The sequence below is a fragment of the Anomalospiza imberbis genome, chromosome 8, assembly GCF_031753505.1.
Source record: "Anomalospiza imberbis isolate Cuckoo-Finch-1a 21T00152 chromosome 8, ASM3175350v1, whole genome shotgun sequence".
Classification (NCBI taxonomy): Eukaryota; Metazoa; Chordata; class Aves; order Passeriformes; family Viduidae; genus Anomalospiza; species Anomalospiza imberbis.
In genome coordinates, this window is record NC_089688.1 from 31,019,986 (window position 1) to 31,044,782 (window position 24,797).

Sequence of the window (24,797 nt, forward strand, 5' to 3'; positions counted from 1 at the left end):
ATAGGAGTACAGTTAAAATGAAGCATAAACAACAACACACAAAAATTCAATGAAAAGAATTCCTAATTAAAACCAGAAAGCACAAGTCACAAAGGAAGTACAGTAAAACGCTCAGGATATTCTCAATCAGCCAAATCTTTGCAGTTACTCTAAAAAAAATAGTAACTTTTGAAACCACTGCTCAAAAATAACATCTTTGTGAAGTGGAAAAATGCACCTTTATCAAAACATTGTCGATGATCCTTAGAACAGGGGAATTAAAATTTTACAGGTATAGAGATCCTTCAAATGGGCAAAGACAGGAAGTTGCAACAAGGAGAAATCCTGAAGGCCTCTTCCAACCCAAACTTTTGGGCTTTGTGCCTGAACCCCTACAAGTGGTTTATGCCGCGGAGCTCCGCGCCGAGGAGCAGCAGGCAGAACGCGCTCGCCCCGCAGTGCCACAGAAACAAGAACTCATTGTGCTGGGACTCCCGTTACTCCTGCACTAAACTGGAGCAGGGGCCACTGGAAAACATTTCCTGAGCAGCTCGGGGGCTCAGCTGTAAATCAGGCTTCTGCCTTACCTGAAAACAATCCCTGCCCGCGCCGCCCAGCACTAAAATCCAACTGCACGCGCTTGAAGGAGATGCACATCAAACAATGTGCACAGAATTCCTCTCGGGGGTTTGGAGATTGAGGTGACCCCGAGAGTGTAAAAGTCCTTGCTTCCCAGCCCGTGCAGCCAAAGAAGGAGTCTGAAATGCATAGGGTCGGCTTCTCAAGGTTGTTTATTTTCCCTTATCCTGAACATTCTGTCTCTGCCCTGCTGAGCTCTGTCCAGCAGGTCGGCCATGGCATTCTGTCTGCCCTCAGGGCGGTGTTCACATTTTATACCCAAAACTCCGTGTGCCATGTTTACAATAACGTGCCAATATCTGTCATTTATGTTGGACAGTGTGTCTCTACCTTAGACCAACAGTAAAGTGTCACCACCACAGCAACACATGGAGGGCAAAAAGAAGGAAAAGAAGGTCAGGACACGCCCAAATCCCTCCATCTTGTACCCCTGAACCCTATTCTAAAAAGCCCAAAATTCTACTTTTTCACCCTGTGTTAATTCAACTACCACACTACTCAAACCCTCGTGGCTTGTAATTCCTCACACAGACTTGGCAGTTTTTGCCACGGGCTAAAATCGAAGCCACAGGTGTTATTGACTTCGTGCCAAGGTCTCCAAGGCCCCCGCCAGGGTCTGGAGACAGCCAGGGCAGCCAGAGGGATGTCCTGGGTTCCCACAAATTCCCAGTTTAGTTGAGGAGCTCTCAGATAATACAACTATTCTAGCCTACCTCAATATATTGTCCTGCAAAAAGGTGACTGGAAACTGTCTATTAAAGGGCAAGATTTAAATCATAGAATCACAAAATCATTCCAGTTGGAAAAGCCCTCAAAGACCATCATGTCCATCCATTATCCCAGCACTGCCAAAGCCACTAATCCAAGTCCCCAGGTGCCACATCCACACAGCTTTTAAAACCCTCCAGGGACTGTGACTCCAATGCTACCCTGGGCAGCTGTTCCAGGGCTGGACAACCCTTTCCATAAAGAAACTTCTTCTAATATCCAACCAGAACCTCTCCTGGTACAACTTGGTGCTGTTTCCTCTTGTCCTCCCAAGGACTGACACTGACATTCCTCCAAGGATTTGCTTTTAAGGAATGCAGTGCAAAAAAACCTAGTAGTACCTGGGAAAATGTTAGTTAAATGGGACTGAACACTTCCCATTTGAAAACAGCATCCAGCGCCTCCAAAGTCAAGATACTATGACAACAACAAAAAAAGGAATATAATCTAGCCAATGGCAAGTTGACAAAGATAACTTTTTTACTTTTAGATGTTCTTCCAGAGGACAAAATGAAGTAGTCACTTCAAAAGAAGTTGAATCTTTAACAGTGCTCTTGATGACTTCAAATATGAGAAATGAGAATGTGAACTGCCTATGAAGAATATTAACTGCACACCCAGGGCACTTCAGGTTTGGGGTTTTTTTTTTATTTTAACTACATTTTTTGGTTATCTAATCAACTTCCAGCCTTCAGTTTAAGTGTACTGTGCAGACAAGGGCCCAAAGCAGGACCACAGCACAGGTACAGCTCTGTTTTGAAGGCAGGGACACTGTGAGGTGTTCTGACATCCCTGTGATTCTCTCATTCCTGCACATGCTCTCCCTAACCCAGGTTTCCTGACTGCAGCTCCAGGCCTTCAGCAGCCTGCACAAGGTATTTTTGCAGATCAGACCTAGCAAAGTCAAAGCTTTACAGGCTCATTCATGGCCACACTATTTTTGATGGACCTCAGAGGAATTTCTACTGCCCAGCTCTGATTCTGGGGAGTTTTATTTCCTCTGAGTCAGCACTGGGAAACCTGACCAAGCTTTCTGCTGCATCAGATGTGTGTCCTCCACACTTCTCAGAACCTTTGTTAGCTGAGATTTTCTGTTCCTTGAAGTATCCAAGTTCTTTAAAAGAACTGAGGAATGTTCTGCATTTTAAGTTATTCATTTCTCTTCAGAGACAGAAGGGGAAATCACAGTTAAAATCCAACAAGCACTTGGAAACAGCACATGAAAGCAACTCTAAGTCACTGGCTAGCAGGGACTGAAAACTGCACAGATATCTTTGCAGAGACTTTAGCAAGGGACCTGTCATTTTAGGAACATAATCAAAATGACTCTGTTACTGGTGGGAGAGACACATCAAACACATTATGAAATCTGTGAATTAATTGTTGAGAAGAGTAATGCATCTTAAATGGGAAAGATTAGGGATAGTGACAATGGTGGAGATGATAGGACAAGGGGGAATGGCTTAAAGCTGCAGGAGGGCTGGATCTAGATGGGATTTTGGGAAGGAATTATTCCCTGTGAGGGTGGGAGGCCCTGGCACAGGGCACCCAGAGCAGCTGTGGCTGTCCCTGGATCCCTGGCAGTGCCCAAGGCCAGGTTGGACAGGGCTTGGAGCAGCCTGGGACAGTGGAAGGTGTCCCTACCCATGACAGGGGTGACACTGGGAGGGCTTTCAGGTCCCTTCCAACCCAGACCATTCCATGATACCATTCATCTATGAAAAGCCAGTATAAAAGACAAAAGTTAGAGATAATGCTTTAAGGAGTTACAGCTCCAAAACAATGGGAAGAAAATAGGGAAAAAAAATCTGAAAGAGCAAAAGACTTAAAGACTATTTATTAAAATATCTGAACTGCATAGAAGTGAACGTGGCAGAAAGCAGCCAGAGGATTTTTCAAAAAGAAGGGCAAAGTCCTCATTAAGACTGACATGTGAGGAAGAAAAAAACCAGAGACAACAGTCAAGCTGAGAATTACAAATGCAAACATCACCATGAAATAGGAAAAATTGAAGCAATTGGCAGTAGCTTATCAGCTAAATAAATCAGATTACAGCAATCAATTTGCTGGCTAAATTAATTAAAACATGGAATCAATTACGTTCCACGTGAGGAGCTGGGATGATGTCAGCAGTGCAGGGAGTGAACGAGGATCATTCCAGGAGGTCTGACCCTGGCACAGCTTTCCCTGGTGGATGTTGGAGTGTGGCTCAGCACATGCCTGTGGTGTCCCTTCCATGGCTGCTCTGTGCCTGGGCCTAATTACAGCTGTTAACTTTTATCACATTTGGAAACCAGGCCCACACGCTCATTGTCCTCAGCACGAAAGAAATCTGCAGGATCGCTCTACTTGTCCCACATCACTGAACTTTTAATTGCTACTCTTGTGCTTCTAACACCTTCAGCATATGGAAAATCATTCCTACAGGATTTGGCAGTCCTTGCCCTTCCCCACATTCCCCTGAATCTTCACAAAAAAAAAAAAAAAAAAAAAAAAAAAAAAAGTTAAAGCAGAATTATTCTGCTGGAAAATCAAATATCACAATGTTCAAAAGGTGCAAGAGTATCTTGAGCATAAACCCATCTAAGAATCATCTCTTCAATGCAGAGGGAAGTGAAGTAAGCCAAGACAGCTTTATTTTTCAAGGGAAGTCCTCCAAAAACAAAAAAGTAATTTCAAAATGCATCCATTTGTTTCACAATCTCTAGGATGGTCATCTTGGATTAACACATTTTTGAGAAATTTGCAGTCCAAGCCAAAGGTTTCATGAACCACACCAGAACTCAGACAATTGTGCTGCTCAAGGGGCACTGGTTTAGTCTGCTACATATATGCTAAAAGCAGATATATTTAGAATATCAATCAATCCAAACTTTTAAATCACAAATATTTATTAAAGTTTGCATTTTCTATCCCACACACCAATTTATGCCATGGCAGTTGCTTGGGACTCACAAATTAAGAGAATAACATTTCCTTTGTATTACAGAAGCACTGCATATGAGGCTAAAACCCCAAGCCAGTCATTTCAGTTCAATCCAAACATAGTAGAAAGAGAGGGAAGAATGTGCCTGGCTACACCTTACTGGCATTATCTTCATTGTTTAAACATCCTTGTACACTCAAGGATCACACTGGATTTAGAAAGATGCATTCTGATGGCTCTAAGTGTTCATGAAGGTAATTAGAAACAGAAACTTGTAAGATGTGTCTTTTCTAGAGAAGCTGCTACAAAGAACAGGGATGTCTGTCTTTTTCTTGGTTGCAGAATTCATTACCTATAGCTGTGACAGTAGTGGAAAGTTGCTTCTCTAGAAGACTTTAGTTCATGATCTATCAGAGTTTATTTAAACTGTTTCCCAACTCTCTGAAGTACACAACTCTATCTTAAAAAAAAATAAATTATAAGCAGCAGTTGTTGTAGAGCAAAGCAGCAATTTCTCCCAAATCAGATGATTGCAGAGTTCTGAACAATTGGTTTAATGTTTTCCATCTGTGACAGTTTTGTGGCCACATTTTCATCATCTCGAGAAGTTCAGTGCATTTATCCTTGTAAACATTAATCTGCATCACACCACCCTTATAGACATTAACATGTCCTGGCCTTTGCATTAATCCCTCTGCCTACATCCATCCTACAGAAATGCAGCCCTTTGCCAGGGACCTGAACTCTGAGACGTGACCAAACGGCAACCACAGTTCACTTTCAGGACACAAATATGTGATCGTGGCTTTTCTGTTCAAAGGAGGAGGGGAACAAGACCAGCATCACACTAATATACTAAAATTTTAAAATATATTTTAAAATTAAACAGTCTCAGTACTGGATGGAGGAAAAAAAAAGGTCAACAAAATACTTGTGTTCAAATACACAATAAATACAAAGCTTGTTTGAAATACTCTTTGGTAACAAAGTGCACTAAAAATTGTACATTAAATGTTTTAAAAACATGACACTAGGAATTATGGTTTTTGAAATAGTTGTGACAAATTATTTTTCTAGTGGAAGCATTATGCACAAAAACATATATTTAAAATAAACAGTTTTTTATAACTGCACATGCCTGTAGATTTCTGGTTTTATTTAAGTTTTATTTACTAGAACTAATAACACTCAGTTGCTTGCAAGGAGCATTACGATACATAATGCAATCACTACTAAGAGGATCCAGAAGTTGTTAAATCCTGGGATTTTTATTTGCATTTTACTATTCTAACTTACTTTAAGCAGCAGAATAGATAAATATATATATATATATATATATATGAAAAAGATGTATTTCTAAAGAAACAGTTTTTTCAGCTAAATGCTTTAAAAATCTGGTAAAAACATGTAATAAATGTTGCAAGATTAATACAGAGAAAGAATGGAAATCTGAAGTAATTTTCTTTAGCTCAGTAACACAAAAATGAGTGATCTGCTACGAACCCAGGAGGCATTATATGGGTCTTTATATTATAGAGTGGTTCTTGTGAGTGCGAAGTGAGGATTTTCTGACCTCTCCATAGCTTTGTGTGGTGTTCCAGGACTTTCTCCTGAGAAGGGGAGCTCAGGCACTGATTTTAGTGTTGGCTTGTCTTTAAGTTCTGTTTTATTCTGATGGTTAAGGCTTGCATGTGAACACAAGGCGATTTCAAAGACTTTTTGGAGGTCAACATCTGTCCTTTGTGCAGCCACAGGCTGAGCACTGGAAAGCACAGAACAGACAAATGCTCTCCTCTGGATTCCACTGCCTATCATCACGTTGGCTCACACCAGCTGGTCACAGCCTAAAGCCCGAGTTCTGCTAAGGACTTCCACTCTGCTGGAAGAAGAAAGGTCGTCAGTGCTTTGCAGATGCAAAGTCTGGTCTGCAGCAAGGAGAGGAAGGTGGTTGCTGAATCGTTTGGCTCTGCAATCTCCTTAGGCAGTGTATCCAAATAACAGCCTCCCTTACACACCTCCACAAATATCTATTAAGATGCTCAAGTTTGAGTCCTACCATCACTTATTTCTTGCTCTTGTCAAGCCCTTCTTCTCATTGTTCTACCTGTATGAACCACTGCAAAATTCTTCCCATCTTCTATCCACATCTCTGCCAGCTCCCACACCCTGATCACATCAGAGATCCTCACTTCTAAAGCTCCCCTTACTCTGCTTCACTCCATCTTCATTTCTAGCACCTGAAGGCAGCAATCTGCCTGCAGTTCCACCTCTGACTATAGCATCTTATTGCAGACAAATGTATGCTTTGAAGGAAACTGCTGTGTGTCTCCATATTCTTAATTTCTTCTACAACTCTCACACTGCAAAAGATTTCTCCATAAACTCCAAAAGACAACTAAGAAACTTCCTTAGATCCCTCTCTTTGAAACTCTCCTTGACTGCAAGGTTTACAAAAAGGTCAGTTTAGTCTAATACTATTTAGTCTATTAATAGCCTGTAATTTAGTCTACTACTATAACTGACCAGGAAACCCAGAAGTGCCTTTCTCTCCCTTTATCCCACTCTTTTGCACCCATCATGGTTTGGTTAACCACACCCTCTGGAGCAAAGAGTGTCTTGCCTCCCAGAACACACAAAGGCAGAGGAGCCAGTGTTATGCCTTTGTTACGTGTGCAAATTTTTTTTTAATGTGCTGAAGAAAATACTTTCATTTTAATTAATGTATTCCATTTGGTGCCATTTTGATTTCACTCTATTATTAGATCTGCAGGAAGTTGAACAGATGTGTATTAGCTTAGCCAATTTATCAACTTCAGCAAACGAAATGGTTCAGACAGAAAAAGCACTGAAGTCCTTTTGAAGTGCAGCTCTCAAAGCTCTGCTCACACAGTTTCTGCAGACACAGGGAGGTGGGAAGCAGCTTCCACCACAGGGATTGCTGTGGGCCATGCCTAAAAATTTGGATAAAGCTTTTTCACCTGGGTAACAGCCCCATGTTCACCCTGGTTCCACCAAGTACACCGCACATTCTGTGACACAGTCATGGAACTATGCAGGCTTTGAAGCCACCACTCTCAGACTGGGATTGTATCCGCCACCACCTGAAGTTGTTTTTTAAACATCTTGACAGTCCAGCACTGATGGGAAGAAAGATTTGAAGTTTCCCACTAATTTAATTACCATCCCAAAAGTAGACATTTTACTCCATGAAGATATTTCTCACAGGCGTCTCCCAGGAGCAACAAACTGAAAATCTCAACAGATATTAGAAAGAGAGAAAACATGACACTGAGTCAGTCTAAAAAATGGAAAGTGGAAGGACAAAAATATTGCCAGGATACCAAATAAATGATTTATAGTCCTTTCCACACTGCTCTTGTTTCATGGGTAAAGCTGTTAGGGAAGACACCAATGAAGTAAAACCCTGAGGAGCAGTTTTGGGAGGAAGTCCATGGGTGTGGCAGGCAGACCATGCCCAAGAATAATTCAGCAAATGCCACCATGTGACTGACTTCTGCTCATCAGTTTGATGTGTTACCAAAGTCACTGACTGCAGAGCAACCTTTTAATTAATTCTTCTTTCTTTAGCATATCTCTATCTGCACTTACAGCTAATGGCTGTTGAAGTTCAGCACTATCTCAATTTCCAGATTGCATCAGTATCCAAACCCTCCATTTGTGCACCACCTCACAAACTACTCACTTAGTTCTAAATAGATGCCTGGCTACTGGTTATTAATATCAGAATCTTCATAAATCTCTCTCATTTATAAAATGATGCCAGGTCTTCTAAATTTTTCAAAGTGAACAGAACAAAAATGAAGAATCTGTTCCAAGGCATAAGTTATATAAATTGATACTTTCTTAGGCTTTAAAATAAAAAGCCACTTTTTATGAGAACTTTTTAATTTTTATTCCAGAAAAGTTAAAGTAAATATTATTTAGGAAGGAGCTCTGCAATGTAATGTGCACGGATACTCAAAAATCCTTTTCATATTACAGAGGCTTGAAAGATCAAAGCACAAAACACTCTCTTCTGAACCTGCAACTGGTAAATTTATTATGTAAATTGTTATGATTTTTTTTAAAGGAGGGAAAACACATTCAAAAATTCAGAAAATGCTGAACACATGAATTATGTCTCATAGTAATTATGAACAAATTATTATGAGACAATATTTCCCACATTTTCTGCCATTACAGACAGCAATAGAGATGACCATTGCCAGTGACTGCTCCACTGCCCCAGGCAGCAGTGAAAGTCACACCATTTCTCCCAGTTGTTTACTGGATCTGGTTATTGCCCTTGGTTTCAGTGCTGGAAGTCCCACTCCTAACAAATCCTGCCCCACTTAACAAACTTAATTACAGACAATGCCACAGAAAGCTGATTCAAGAGGAATAAAGCACACGATCATTTGTATTGCCCTTTTTAAAATTCACTGTAACTTCATTAAACTCGTGTTAGTGACTGCTGGAGAGAGTGAAGAACGAGGAAGGGAGCTGATTTCACTGGTGAGGAATGGCTTCCTCTGAGCAGCAACCCAAACCCCAAAGCCTACGAGCTCCCAGCAGGCCCAGAGCATCTCAACGTGCAGCTATGTTTTAATTTCCTTAAACCACAGGACACAAGTCCCAGCTCCAGCAGTGGCTGGAGTGAGATATTCTGTGCTGATAATGATGCAAAGCTTTGCTTCCCGTGGTTTCCAAACGCCTGCTATGCCACAGGGATTTCACACCATCCAGAAGATGCTGCTCCTCTGCTTGCACGGGGTTATTCACACCTTCACAGGCACCAGTTTAGCACTCTCTTCTTTCAGAACACCAAAAGTGTCCCAAACACCACTGGCCTCCAAAATCATTCCCTTCTTCCTCCTAATTTTGTAATTTTTTTTTCCCAATTTCCCTCACCAATCTAACGATGATGGATTTATTTGAACCTTGCTATTGTAGTTCTTGTAATTATTATTATTAGTGTTTCCACTGAGCAAACAAGTAACAGGCAGAGGGTGAGGGAAAGCAAGGAATTCAACAGCATTTCCAGAACTTCACAGTCCTGCTTAAGCAGACTCCAAATTCCTCTAATTTATCTACATCCTGCCTTTTGAATTGCCTAGGTAATCCTACTAAACTACAGTAAAAAGTAAAAGGATCAAACAGTAAAAAAAGGTAAAAAAAGAGTAAAAAGAAATAAATATAAAAAGAAAGAAGTAGCTGATGAAGTCTGCTGAGACTCAGACAGATAAATCTGTGTTTTGGTGCCTAGAAACAGATCACAGTGTTACATGCTCTTGACCTGAATAATGCCACACATCTTTGAATGATATCACTGCCACACTCAATTGTTACAGGAGAAAGGAAACTTCAAAAAGAGGACATTCAACAAGTTGCAATGAATAACAAAAGTTATTCCCTTTCCCACAAGCACCACACCAAGCATGGTCTAACACAGCTCCCTTGGGGCCTGCCATTGGCCCAGAGAGTCAGCAACAAAATGTATTAAAAATTAATGTATTTTCTTCCATTTGATTGCCCTGTTTTCTAGAAGCATCACTTGTTGTGCTTTGGTCAGTAACAATTTCAACCAGTCAGTGCTGGTAAATCACTAAGTACCTGTTTTACACAATGTGTAAAATATGTCACATTACATCAAGATGTTTAAGGTGCTTCTGTTTATTGTGTTCTTCACATCCACATCAATTAAACTGATTGTTTAATTGATAGTTAAACTAAATCTGCCACTCTGTTTTTTTAACAAAAGCACCTGATGCCTTTAAGCTTCTCCAGTCTTTCCACTTTGCCGTATTGATTCCAATTTAATTCCTAAATGCATTCATCCAACAGGAATGTAAGTGAGGAACAATTATTTTATTGGTTTTGTTCATGCCCAGAATAGCAAATATAGTTTGCAAATAATCTGAAAGGCAGCAATATGTGTTAATTTTGAACTACTTATAGGCTACAGGACAGAATATACTTAAAATGTGCATCGCTTAAAAGATGAAATTCTCCATTAGCTAACGTTTGCTGCAGGAGTTGTGAATTGTACACTTTTCATCCTTCACAGGTAAGATTTCCATGCTGCTTCAGCAGCAGATGATTCTGATACATAAGAAACAGACAGACAAATTACAGATATTGCACTCTTTGGGCCTCACCTGCTTTTCCATCCTGGTTGAAGCGGGAGTACTTGGAGTGCTCGAGCAGGGGCAGGCACTGCTCAATGGGTGTCCACACATAGGTCTCTGGGCACAGCAGGTCAGAGGGCCTGTACTGACCCTGGCAAGGGGAAAAAATGGAAAAAAAGAAACTAAAAAGAGAGCAGTCATATGAGTTGCACAAGAACTTTGGCTACAAGTTGATTTTCCAAAAAGCAAGGAACAGTTTTTAATCTAATCTACACCAAATGAGTGTTCAGTGAAATCACAGGCTTTAGTCATTTCAGCACCATCTCAGGAGCACAAACTCAACCTTGGCACGTGATGAAAACGTAAAATTAACATAACACACTTCCATGATATCCAAGATGAACTAGGGAAGTTTTGGCTTTGCTTACTGGAACTCTGTATTTAAGTTATCCTCTGGAGTTCTGCTGAGCTGGGGCCAACACTAAAAAACTCAGCACCTCCAGAAGCAGCTCATCTCAAGTGTTGGTAATTCTAGCAAATAATGGAGACCAAAAAGAAAAAAAATCTAATAGAAAAACCCCACTGAACAGTAAGCAGCACGCTGTTTTTATTACATTAGTGATGGAGCATTTATTTCATTGCTACTTAAATAGTAACACTTTAATTCATGGAGCTTTTCCTGGATTAGCTTACAGGTAATGATTAGTGAAATTCTACTATTTTTTGGTTGATTTATTAAGAAGATATTCTTTGCAGACATTCCCAGAAACTAAACAGCCTTAATTATTTTCCCTCCAGCTCCACAGAAAATCACCACCTCAGCAATAATAACCTCCCCTAATCAGATCTTCATTGGATTTAAAATAAGATTATTCAGCAGCCTCCAACTTAAGTCAAAATTCTATCTTTGAGGCATTACTCATGCAGTCCATACACTCTCAACACTCAGCATATGGTGGCAATAGCAAATTAATTTGTCACTTGCAAATTCATTACACACCTCATACCTGTTGAAAAACAGCCATACAGTAAAGAGAATTAAAAAGTTTAAGTACACAAATTAAAAATTAAAAGACTGGGCATTATCAGAAGTCACCCTGAAGTTGATGCCTTTAAGAGTTCTTCACATCAATTACATTAGATGGATAATTAAGATTATCATCTTGAGAGGAAACTGATTTAAAAGCATGTTTTCCATGAGGCTGAGCAAAGTTTGGGAAGGGACAACACAAAGTTACTGTGGCTGCAGCCTGGAGGTGAGGACATTCCTTTAGGGACACCCTTAGGCAGTAACACCCAGTTTTGGAGAAACAGAACCACCAGAAATTCCCAGTTCTTTTTACACTCTTACTGTTCAACCCATCATGATATTTAAAGAAAAATTAACTTTAAAAAAATATTTCCCACCAACAGTAAACTGTTGAGTAGGAAATACAAGAATTATCTGTGATAAAAAGGCATCAGTGCAAAAAAGGCCCGTGCAAAAAAGATAAAAATAACCAAGCTTCATGCTGAGCCTTGTCAAGTACCTGAGGTAAATTTCTGAAAAGGTCTGTATAGCTGATTATCTCTTTTGCAAAACATCCAGGACTGACTTGTAACTACTACTGTTGGTTTTTTTTTTAATTAAAGGCAAATTTTTATATTAAATTAAAACAATATTCCTCCAATTCCATTCAGAAACTTAAACCTCAAGGCCCTAGAAAATCCTCTAAAGCCAGAGAATGGAAGTGACATTTTTAAATAAACCACTTTGAAATGTTATGCTCTCTTAAACAGAAATAGCTGAAAGCTATGTGAAGGTAGTGCTTCAAGAACTTTTAATCATCATTACCCAGACGAAACAGTTTAAGGACTTGGGGAAAAATATGCCTTTTCAGTCATATTTTTAAAAAATTAGAACATAATTACTTGTTGATTTAAAGGCATTTTCTCAACTAGCCAAGAAGGCAGAAATAGCCAAGGAAATGTCTGTCAGAGCTGTTGCTTGAACACAGAAAATACAAGTAGTAAATTAATCTCTCTTGGTAGCATGAATTTAACTCATGGCTCTAAGAAAAGACAGCCCAAGCACTCCGTTTCCCTAGAAGATCCTGCTCCCACATCTTGAAATTTATCACATTTGTGAATCCCACACATGAAAATCACTATGCAGCCCTATTCTAAATTTCCCACTTACTTCTGTAACATTACAGTCTATCACAAAATGGGATGTATAAAATTAACTGCATTGCAGCATTACTGGTTTGGTTTTAATTTAAGAAAAACCCTTCTTTAGCACTGAGCAGCACAGTAACGGGAAAAATTAATTATCCAACCCATCATTGTAGACTTAATATTTATTTTGGGCATCAAAACACCATAATTTGGAGAGGAAAGGGAAAAAATAGTTTTGAGGTGACTTCCTTTAGGTGTTTTCTTACCCCAAAATTTAGGAGCTTGTTAATGAACTTCCCTGGAGGCACGGGAGGCTGTGGGGATGACACATCACCGACCCAGGACACTCAGCGGAATCAGAGGCAAAAATGAAAGAAGCCCTTGATTCTCTTTGATATCCTCCCTCCCCAGAAGTGTTTCCAAACACATCAGAAGGAAGAGAGTTCTCCTGTAAAGATGTTTTATTTACTCTGCTGCTCAAACCCACATCCCATGAGTCATCCCACAGAGGAAGGGGGAACGCAGGACGTGCCCAGGTGAGCTCCCCATGAACAGTGTTTGCTCTGTGTCTATATTGAGAGCATCAAAAAGGGAACCCACAGGACTTCATTAAACCAAATGAAATTATTTCTAAGGGCTTTTGCCTCCCCCCACCCTTTCCATAAGCACTTACTCTCAGTTTATTTACTTTCTTCAGAATACTTAAAACCCCATATTTACTTATATTTAAAACCAATATATTTATTTATTTGAAAATAAACCACTTCAAACAACTCCACCTCCCACCTTTTTCCTCTCTCCCTTTATTCCTGGACTGCACAAACACCTAAACCTGAGAACCCACACAGATTCTGCCTCATGTACATGAGCATCTGTACTTCAAGAAAAATGTTCCAATTTCATGACTCATTCTAAAATTATTACATCATCTAAATAAATTGCCTCTCAGCATACTATTTATATTGCTTCTTATTCTTAATATTGATTTGCAGCATACACCCAACATAAATCCAAAACAGAAAGGGGATCTCCTAAAAGGAAGTGCTGCAAAGGGATTTATCACAGTAGAACTTAATCAGATTTGCAAAACTGGCTTTGAAAATAATTTCTCTTTGGCTTCAGATTAAATCAGCATTCATTTCAGAAGTGATTCTGCCTATGGTAAGAGTTCACAACTGAAAACATTTTGCTTTCTTTCATTCATTATACAGAAACTCTTGCACAGTAGAACTGTTTAAGTTGTTCAGACCATCTTGGGAATATTTAACTACAAGACTTTCAACAGAAAGTATCATCTTACAGACCATCCCCAAGCACTCGTCTCAGGTTTCAGCTTCTCAAACCCAATACCACCTGCAAATGACATGAACTCTGTCAATACAAAACAACTGCACATATTTCTCTCTCTGCATCTACATTTTGCCAAGAAAAATCCAAGACACAAAATTTGCTTTTTCGAAATGTTTTTGGCATTTAAAAACCCCTGGTCTAGCAGAAGGTGATGGTACTGGATGATCTCCAAGGTCCTTTCCAACCCAAACCATTCTGTGCTATCTCCATCAGACTGAAGGGAATTCAATTCTTTACAGCACTATGAGGTGAGGTATTCCATACCTTTAACCATCCTGGTTAACCTGTCCTTTTCCCAATTTTGCTTTTTCTTCTTTGAAACAGGGGTAAGAGCCACAGGGGGAAACCATTTAAACTGCTTTGTTCAAGGAGCATAAGAACCCAATGCGTAACAAAGGTACAAATTAGATTAAAGGTACAAATTAAAGATACAAAAAGATTAGATAAACATACAAAAAGATAAGTATCTGACTAATCTATCAAATGGCTTGACTAAAAAGCAGTACTGAAAATTAGTATGGCTAAGAAATTCCTGAGCACATGGCTCCTTCTACCAACTCAACTCACTGCAACATAAATGTGACTGGTTTTTAATAAAAAAAACCTGCAAGATGTTTTATTGTCACTAATATTTGTGGCATTTTTCTTCCTATATAACATAAAAGAGAGAACCTTCAAGGTGCTTTCCCTTATACAATTAGACATGCTGCACTTTAATTGGAAGCTTCTGGAAATAAATTTTACAGAAAGACTGCCAAGCCTAAATTAATACTTCACACCATGATGGTTTTTGTTTTACAGTTTTCAAATTACAATCAGCCAGGACTTCTCTGAACTTTTGTTCCACAGGAAGGGCAAAGGTTTTAATGAGACTTTAGTCTGGAGATTACTTTTTAAATATTTTGCAAAATCTGAGGCATTTGGTAAGCACTTGAGATGAAAAACACCAGCAGAGTTTGTTTTTGTAGTCTAAGTGAAATTTAAAATGTAAAACTACCAAGAAAGACAATAGTCTCAAAAATGAAGGTCAAGCACCAGTAGCACTGAAAAAACAAAATAGGAAGGTTAAACTCACATTTAATTATTTTATCAGGTACAGTTTACATCTGTATTCTATTTTTTCACAATAAAGCCATTGATCTTTTATTAAAAGTGAATTAAGACTGCCTTCATCTCCATTTCCAGCCAACTGCCTAAGAAGAAATGCTCTGGCTACACAAACAAAGCAACCCCAAATTATCAGCAGCGACCTCTTAGAGATGGGCAGTGCTGCCCACCACGGGTTTATGGAATTCAGCCTTTCCCCTGAAAGACAACCCCTGGGACCCCCAGCAGAGTGCTGCACAGACCCCTGCTCCCTGATTTCATTCTACAAACAGAAACAGAGTTTATGGATCCCCAGGAGAGCCCTTGGCTGGTAACTCGACCTGCTGTGCTCCCCCAGGTCGGCTGTGCCAGCCCGGACAAAGAGCTGCACATCCCAACCCCTCTGTGCTTCCAGCCTCCCTCTCACATGGCACCCAGCTGTGCAAGGCCTAAAAGAATCAGAAAAACAACAAAATCCCTCCCCTTGCCCCAAAACTACCTCCACAAATTCTCTCCCACCTCGTAGTCACCGTTTTAAACATCTTTTTAAACAAACAAAAACCTCGTAGGCAATACGCACAGAATGAGGCAAGCAGCTCTGTTTATCCAGGAGAGACGGCTGGAGACTTCACCTTTATTGTCAGAAAGTACTGAGCTTACAAGAAAATCTACACTAAAGAGGAGTTACATCATTGGGTAACTCAATTAACAAGTTGGATCTCACCAGGCTGCCTGAAACTGCAGTGCCAGCATCAAACAAGCCGAGTTTGTCCAAGCTGCAAACTTTGAAATAATTATGGACTCCACATTTTTAGGTTCCCAGAGCTGCATTCTTAAGAGCTTAGCCACCTTTCTGTTTCCTTAAAGAATAATGTGTTGTAATCCTTAAAAGATGTTATGAATAATAGCCAGAATTTATTCTGCAGCTCACAGAACTCGAGCACATGAAGTGCCAGTCCTTGCTCTTCAGAAAGATGTGTTCATTCTCATTTAGTTACATCATCACAAAATCTGTGTAATGGGAATTTTACAGGCAGCCAAGAAGCTGTAAGGTGCTTCCCAAGGCACCTCAAACATGGAAACTCAGAGCAAATACCCACCTTCTCACATATTCTTTGGAATATGAAATTCCAAAGTAAACCTCCAAATTCCTTTAAATGAAATGCAAATATAATTTGATGTTGTATTTCCAACAGAAATATGGAATCATAGAATGGTTTGGGCTGGAAAGGACCTTTAAGGCCATCTACTTCCAACATTTATCTAGATCAATTAAATACATCACTATTATTTTTAATTGTCTTTCTAAATGTTCCTCAATGATGTTTAAACTGACTGTCCAAAGCAAATCTGTAAATAGTTTGCCAACTTGCAGCTCTTTTTTGTTTATTTCCCAAGTCCATGTAATGTATTAAGAGAAATCACTGATGATAAACCCAAAGTGAAAATATTTCTGACATTTGTTTCTACACGTCAAACAAAACAATTTCCTACAATTACTGACAATATATTCATACTTGGCTGTACTTCATTAAATATTAAAAAAACCCAGCATTTCAGAAGGTTTTCGTAGTGTCCCTCAGGTAAATAGGATATTTCAGGTAAGTGCAAAACAGATTAAGATAATGAGTAAAAGTCAAAAAGGAAGGCAGCCAAGTTTCACATTCTGTATCCTACAATTATGATGTAATTATTTGGCCATTAACTGCCTACATGCTCTTAACCCACCACAAAAATGGAATTAAATTAAGTTTATCTTAAATTTCACTGGGATTGAAGGTAAATCTCAGCACTATTTGCCTAAGGTGCTCTGCAAAGAAGTAATTTTAAAGAAATGCTCCTCCTTCCCCTCAAAACACCTTCAGAAACTTTCACTGTTTCTTTGTTTTCCCAACATGTGCTACTCCTGAATTGCTTAGATTTTGCTATCTTCATAGCTTAGTGTACACTCCAAATAGCTGCTTTCCCCTTGTCTTCTTTCCTAGAAATTATCTGAAATATTGAACACTTTCAAGCTTGTTTTTGATACTGGGAAACGGCCAACAGGTGTCTGAAAAGGCTCATGGGCTGCGAGGGAAAAAACTGCTTTTCACTGAGGCAAAAAGGGAACATTTGGGACAGGTTTTGATTTTTTTTTCCTTTCCCCTTTAGTCTCCAAGACTGTGCAGCTCTTCTTCCTCCTTTTTTATGCCAATATTATCTTTCCCTCCACTCATTGAGTAGAAGAGGCCAAGGAGGCTCTGGGTGTTTATGTTGAGCTCCAACCTATGACCTGCAGCACGTTGATATTCCAACACTCCATCCACAGCATGCAAGAAGCCAACAAAGTGCTGCTTGAGATAAAGCACATCCCTGCCCACACTCCAGCAGTTCTCCTCTCTAACACCACTGTATTAATCAATGAGATAATTCTGGTTTCAAGTTGTAAAGTGAGCAGTAATTAGTATGGTCTTAGCCTTAGAGAGGGCTGCTGCACCATTTCCTTATCAGCTTGGGATGCCACTGCCCAGAGCTGGAGATAAGACACAGCTCTGGGCATCCTCTCACAGCCACTTTCCAGCCCTGCTCTCTCCTCCAAGACTTCTTGCTAAGAGTTTGTCCTTTCTCATTTATAAAAAGCAGTAAAGTGAGGAGTTTGCCTTTGTTCCAAGCTAAACTAAAGTCACTCTCTTAAAAGTCACAGCATCAAAGCCAATGTGTCTGGAATAAATCCAGTGATAAGGCTTGCACAAAGGAGGAAAAAAAATCTGTATGTTCAAGAATTACATCATAAAAATTTGATTACTATATAGACACATGCATGTTTACATGAACACTCATGAAAATTTAATTTAAATATTGTTGATGTTTTATATTCCTGTTCTTTGCACTTAGGGATTTACTCAAACCAGTGGGTGTCCAGGTACAGTAACGTTTCTTAACTCGGACACAGGACATTAAATATCTGTGCCTACTCCCAGCCTCACTCCTCTTACTCTCAGTAAGAAAGATGGATAGATATATTCACACAAATTCTACATTTGTGATTCTTAAGATTTCAGTAGCAGTCACAATTCAGATTAAACCCATCAGGCTGAATTTGCCCTGGAGATGGTGTTTCACACTGCAGAGCCAACAGTACAAACATTACAAAATGGTCCCTTCAAGACCAATAAAGTGCATTATTTACCCTGACACTGCTGTTGTACCCTGGTTCCAGACCTTTGATGACAGCAACAGCAAATTTGTGGATTCTGGGCTGCCCTAGGATTACTGTTCATCCAAAGCTGAAATAATAATATCCAAATCACAAATAAGTTTGAAGAAAACTCTTGAAAATGAGAAACAAAGATAAATACTACAAGTATGGAGGTTACATAAAGTTAGGGCCAATTTTAAGCATATTGTCTAAATAATTTTACATCCCCAAACGACAATGTGTCTATTTTGCCTTCTTTACATTTCCCAAGGTTCCTTTCTCTTTTTTTCTTGTTTGTATCTCCTAATCTGTGCTGTACACAATGGCATTTTATCAAAACAGACTACTGAAACTAAGTTTAGCTTTCAATGTTGCTACATAAACTTTGTGTTTGATGTACACAAAAAAAAGAGGCTGCTATGAGATGGTACTTACAGGAAAACTCTACTGGATGGAATTCCAGAGACTGGCACCAGAATATTAAGAACATTAGAATATTAAGAATATAAAAACTTTCCATATCTTTAATTATTGCCATTTTATCTCTCTCATGCACTTTAAATATTTAGTACCAGTGACACTAAACTGGCAGAACAGCAACATCCACATGAAATTGAGATTCCAAGGAATGTTTCTAATTCAAGGTGGATTTGTGCACATTTAGAGCAGAAAGGGCTGTGTGTTCAAAACATTTTACAGTAAGAATTACTTTGTGACTGTAAATAAAATATATAAAAGCAGCTAACATTTATTGGAAATTGCAATCTAAAATTCAGTTGGGAATAAGCTATTTAAAGACAGTACCACACAGATTGTTCTGGAGCTGGAAGCCAGAATCTGTCTTATCTGTAGAGAGGCTACTCAAGAATGCTAAAAAAAGCAGCACAGTTTGAGAAACTTCAGTGGAAAACAATAATAAAGAAGAGTTAAGCTTGTACATTTGAAGGCTATTAGCTTCTTTGAATTTTAGCCAACTTTTTCAACAACTTGATATTTTTAAAGTATATTACAGAAAAAAAGTAGCATTAATTGCCTTTTTACTACAAAAAAAATCAAAGTGATTGAGGGAATAAAAATCATATGATCACTGAAATGGACCTTGTTTACTTTGAATCTGCAGCAGACATTCTTAAGGAGACCCTAGCATTAAACTTGGAAAGGGAGATTAAAAAGAGCTATGACGAAAAGATAAAACCCAAGTGGGGGCCTCAAGAAGAATGCTTCATTAGAGACACACCAACTCTGCTGACTTAGGTCTATCTCAAATGGAGTTTATTTTGGCAGCTGGGAGAAGGAAAAGAAGGGAAAAAACACCAAAAAATAACAAGAAAAAGAAATGAGCGTTTCAATCATGTGGATCCCATATCCTTCTCTTGAAGGGCTGCCATAAACTGACAGTATTTCTTGAGTTCATTAAATTAAATGTATGAAATTAGGTGTTAAAAGTTTATTTTCTTATGTTTAATGTAAGGTGGAATAATCACAGGAAAAATATGCACAACCTAATAGATCATACCCATGCTTTACCCTTAGAGGCACAAAATTGTCATACTGGTATCAAATAGCTTTAAACATTCATTAATACCTCAGCAGCTGGAGTCACATCTAAAAGAAGAGCTTTCATCTGTAGCTTATGGACACATGCCACAGGAAAACTAAATTAATTCCCTGTCAAAGGGGCTTCTGCTATGTAGTTATCAAAGTAAAAACAACACACACCATGTTTGCTTAATAGAAAAAATAGATAAACAAAATTAAATTTAGAGAATTTAAATGAAAGTGAGCATGTCTTATTTTTTTTTTCTGTACAACTATGCAGTGGGAAGCAGAAAATTAAAATTCAACAGAATTAGAGCACTAGCATGATAGAAATGGGTGCACAATCTTTTATTTTCATTTTATAGAAACACTGGCTGTGGTTACAAGGTGCCAAACAGTGAACCAATGTAAATTAGTTTCTTATTCTTCAGTGATAACGACAAGAAACTACTTTGCGACATAAGACTCACATCAACTCCAACCTGACTTTTCTCACCCTTTTCTCACCAATTCTAAAGGATGACACAAGAGGAAAGCAGGTATATTCTATCTATTATAGAATACAGGTACATTATAACTATTATTATTATCAGGTATATTATATCTATTATATCTGTCTATTCTTTTTACTTTTCAGGTATCTATGAAGTCTCCATTCACTCACTTTTATCCATGCACAACACCTGCATTGCTCTTGCAACTTCATCCAAGTGCACATTCCCAGCTCCTGGATAAAACTGTCCAGGACTGTGCACCAACAGGGCACATGGAAACCTGCTTTTCTTCCTGCCCACTTTCTCTGGATTTTTGGCCTTCTTGACTCTTCTCTGCCTGCATGTCTGCCTCCAGAGATGTTGTGTTCTGTGCTTACTTCCACGCTCTTTTTCCCCAGTGTCCATCAAGCTTTCCCCATCTTTCCCAGTATTTCTCCAATGACTCTGCAGGGAGTTTTGCCTGGAGCCCCAAACCTTCCAAAACTCAACTCTTCATCCCACTCAGAGCCCCTTTTCCAGCTCAGCCCTAGGGATCAGCTCTGCCTGTGTGACTGCCCAGACCATCACACACCGCTGGGAACAGCACTCCCGTCCTGGACTTCCCCAAAGTCCTGCTTCAGCCTCCAACAGGGTTTTAAAAAAGAGCCAGCCAAAAGAGAATTTGCCAAAAATCCATCCAGACTCCGAGGGCAAGAAAATAAGACCTTCCCAAGGAAGTCTGGGTGAGGGTAGCCTTATACTGAATAAATAATTTCATGCTTCTCATGCCCAGCTACCGACTCAGCCTGTGGAATATTTCAAGACATAATATATAACAGACTAATTGACAGCTTTGCAAATTGTGAAACACTGATATTCACAAGTTGAAATATACTCCTAATTAAGAATTCAGATGCATGATGTTGGCTTTAGATTAAGATATGCTATGTGGGGTTTTCAAACTTTGCAATTAGATCATGTTGAAAAACAAGGTCACTTTAAAATGTGTCAGTTCAGTTTTTTTCATTTCTAGCTGCTTTCATAGATCTAAGAATAAGAAATAATATTCTGAAGCCAGTAATTCAGAACAGTACAAGATTTTTAACTTCAAGGCTTTCTACCAATACATGGTACACTAGACAAGTTTTTTTAAGGCCAGCAATGAAAAATTGAGTAAAAGCCAAGTAATTTATCTTTAGTCATTCAACACTGAAATGCACATAGCCCAGCACTAAAGAAACAACCTCAAAAACAGTGGCCTATACAGGCAAATAAATATTAACAGTAATTTTAGGATAGGAGAAAAAGAGTAAAGTTGTAAGACAAAGGGAGACAACAGCACAGGAAAGTTCATTAGTGAAACCTACAATTTTGCACGATCCTTACTTAATAATATTGTGAAATTCATGGTAATGTATCCCCAATGCACACACAAACATGTTATTCAGACTAAAAAGCTGCAGGAGGAAAAAAGTCAGTCTTTCAGTGTCTACAATTTGTATTACAAGGATAGAGTAATGCATCTCTGCCAAAAAATCTAAACCCACTTGTCTCCCTTACATCTGCAGATTAAAAACTGAATAAATAAATACAAAGGCTCACTTTACCAGTGTTCCAAGCATGTGTTAGAACTTAAACTTTAACAGAACAGCTATCTGCACAAAGGATCAATGAGTATCTGTACAAAAATTCTAGACCATAAAAACACGTGTGCTTTAAAAGAAGTTTCTTCTATTGTCCCTAAAAATGTTTATTTTCATAGTAAGTTTTCATTCATGAAACAAGCATTCTAATTTTAGGTCTGTTTTGTTTGTCTAGGGTTTGTTAAACAAGCCTGCTTTGTTTGCTGGGAGAGGGGAATTTGTACACAAAGCCTCTGTGTTCTCCCAGGAGTCCCTTCTCAGCAGGAGAGCATCCCAGCACCTTGGGACCATCCTGGCACCTGGAGCTCAGCCCCAGGGCTGAGCTGAAACCATCCCTGCACCAGGCTCAGAACAGACAAAAGCCTGGGGTGCAACACCGTGACAGTTTTGCCCCCCCAAAAGAGATGGCTTGTGGTGTCCCAGACTGGAAAAGAGGGGAGTGAACTGGGGCCACATCCACCTCCAGCCCAAACAGCTGGGAGAGGACGCAGCCCCAGAATCCAAACTGCCACCACCGCCCCTACCAGCTGCCATCATCCTGGAATCACAGAGCCATGCAACGAGCTGGGCTGGAAGGGACCTCAAAGCTCAGCTCATTCCACTCCCTGCCACGCAAGGGCACCTTCCACTATCCCAAAACCTTGTCCAACCTGGCCTGGAACTCACAGGGATGGGGCAGCCACAGCTTCTCTGAGCAATCTCACAGTAAAGAATTCCTTCCCAACATCCCATCCAGCCCTGCCCTCTGGCAGTGGGAAGCCATTCCCCCTTGTCCTGTCACTCCATCCCTTGTCCCAAGTTCCTCTCCAGCTCTCCTGGAGCCCCTTCAGGCCCTGGAAGAGGCTCTGAGGTGTCCCCAGTGCCCAGGACATATTTGGCTCGGCTCTTCTCTTAACACTCCAAACCAAAAACCAGGCTGTAGCTACATCAGTCGTCAGAACAAATATTGAACTGGGAGAGCTCCAGCTTCAATGCATTCTCTCTGAGACCATGCTAGATATAAGAAATTGATGAAAGAATCCCAGAATAGGGACACTAAACAAATGGAGGAATAAGACACTGAAAGCATGGCTAGATAGAGATATACTGAATTTCTGTTAAGCTGTTTTGCAGGAAATAACTGCCTGAGGACACAATACAGTAAAAATAATTGTATCCTTTCAACATGTTCTTTTTGACATTGACTTGTTTTCAAACTCCTCCTTATGTTATTAAATTCTGTCTCCATAATTATAAACAAAATATTCAACTTCTAATCCTAAAATTCTTGTCAAGTAAGTTCATTTTTATCACACAAAGCTGAACTAAATGAAATTATATGGGAGGTTTTGCAGCAGTCATTCCTTGTGCAGCTTTGCATCCATTAAGCTCGTGGCCCTATAAAACTGCCCAACACTTCTCTCAGCTGGGCAGAACACGTTCCCCATTATGCCTCCATCTGAACTACTGACATTTAAGGCACACAAATGTGTACTTGCATGTTTAGGAAAACAGAATGTTTAACATTATGCATCCCCAAAGTCTTTGAGCTGAAACATCAACACTTCAGTTTTCTCTTAATGCCAGATGTTTGAAAACTTGGCTTTATAAACACCTTCACGTTAAAAAACAATTTTGGAGGCAAATGGGCTGGAATTAGTAAGTATGTTATAGGGTGTGTAAGTCCTGATCATTCCAAAACCTGGTAATTCAAGGGTGTATTAAACATGCACCCAAAGATAGGATTAGGGGAGTATTAAATTAGAACTGCACTTACAGAGGTCAAGCACTTTGTTGCCATTCTAAGAGTTTACAATCCCCGCTTTTTACAGTTCAAAATAACTCAAAATTGCCCAGGCAATCATCCTGCTTTATTTTAAAATCAATAAAGCTGGACCCTGTACTCATGTGCGTGCATATCTTGAAACAAGAAAGCAGCTTCATGCACCTCCCTGCACTTTTAACACACTTCTAAAATAGGCAGCAAAGTGCTATAAACACCTGCATGCTTAGCATACATTATGCCCATTTTTATTGGTATAATATAAGTTTAGATGACTAAAACTTTAATCAATTTGACTCAAGTAAGTTGAATGGAGATCTGCATATCTAAAGGACAGCAGCCAAATATGTTCCTAAATATTTCTGCCTCAAAACATACTGCAACATCTCTCCACATTCCTCCCTTTTCCCTGAATGGAAGATAGTTAAAAGCAATTAACAAGCCACACAATGCCAACTGGTAAGACCCAAATGGAAAGAACATAAGAAAAAAATCATTAAATAAATCACGGATACACTGCTCATACTATCACTAAGCACCCCTTGAGAACACTAGCCCTAATAACTTAAATAAATAAATAAAACAGTAAGCAGTGGAACAAAAAGCTCATCTTGTCTTCTGTCCATTCATAGAACAACAGTGCATTTGTGCTGGGACAAAGACAGATTTTGGGTGCTGTGTACTTTTGCTCCACAGATCCATTCTTCTTCAATTAATTAACAATGGAGTCTTTTTCACACCCTTTTTTGTCATCCCCTCTCAGTGTTATTTGTGAAAACGTTTTAATGCTGAACAAGAGAAGGGGAGGAAGCAATCAGTATCCTATGCTGTTAGAAAGGATGATCTACTCCCCTGAAACCTTTCTAGTCAGAATCCCCAAATTATCCAACACACCTAACACAGCAAACAACTACTCTGAACAGTTTCAGTCACTCCTTTCAGAACAGTTCCATTCTTCAGCCGAGAACAACTAAACAAAATCAAGTTTTTTGGCAGTGATTAATTCTCCCAGGACAAGCAGAAACCTTGGGGCAGTGTCTGAAAACACCAAGGGGGGCTTTGGGGTTGTTGATTTTTTTTTAATTTTTTTTTTTCTAAGGCAACAACTCATCAAGCTCCCAGGTCTCCACAATAAGGCAACATTTTAAAGCCTTTGGGAACTGATTTTA

At 39.3% G+C, this 24,797-nt stretch overlaps 1 protein-coding gene across 5 annotated transcripts in view; it reads right to left on the reverse strand.

The window, feature by feature from the left end:
* ATE1 (arginyltransferase 1) overlaps window positions 1-24,797 on the reverse strand; it is a 69,983-nt gene that overhangs the window by 8,804 nt on the left and 36,382 nt on the right. For all 5 annotated transcript variants that reach the window (XM_068198248.1, XM_068198243.1, XM_068198245.1 and 2 more), the window contains one exon: window positions 10,471-10,591. In XM_068198248.1, the coding sequence (XP_068054349.1) occupies window positions 10,471-10,591 (121 nt within the window). The remainder of the gene's footprint in view (window positions 1-10,470; window positions 10,592-24,797) is intronic.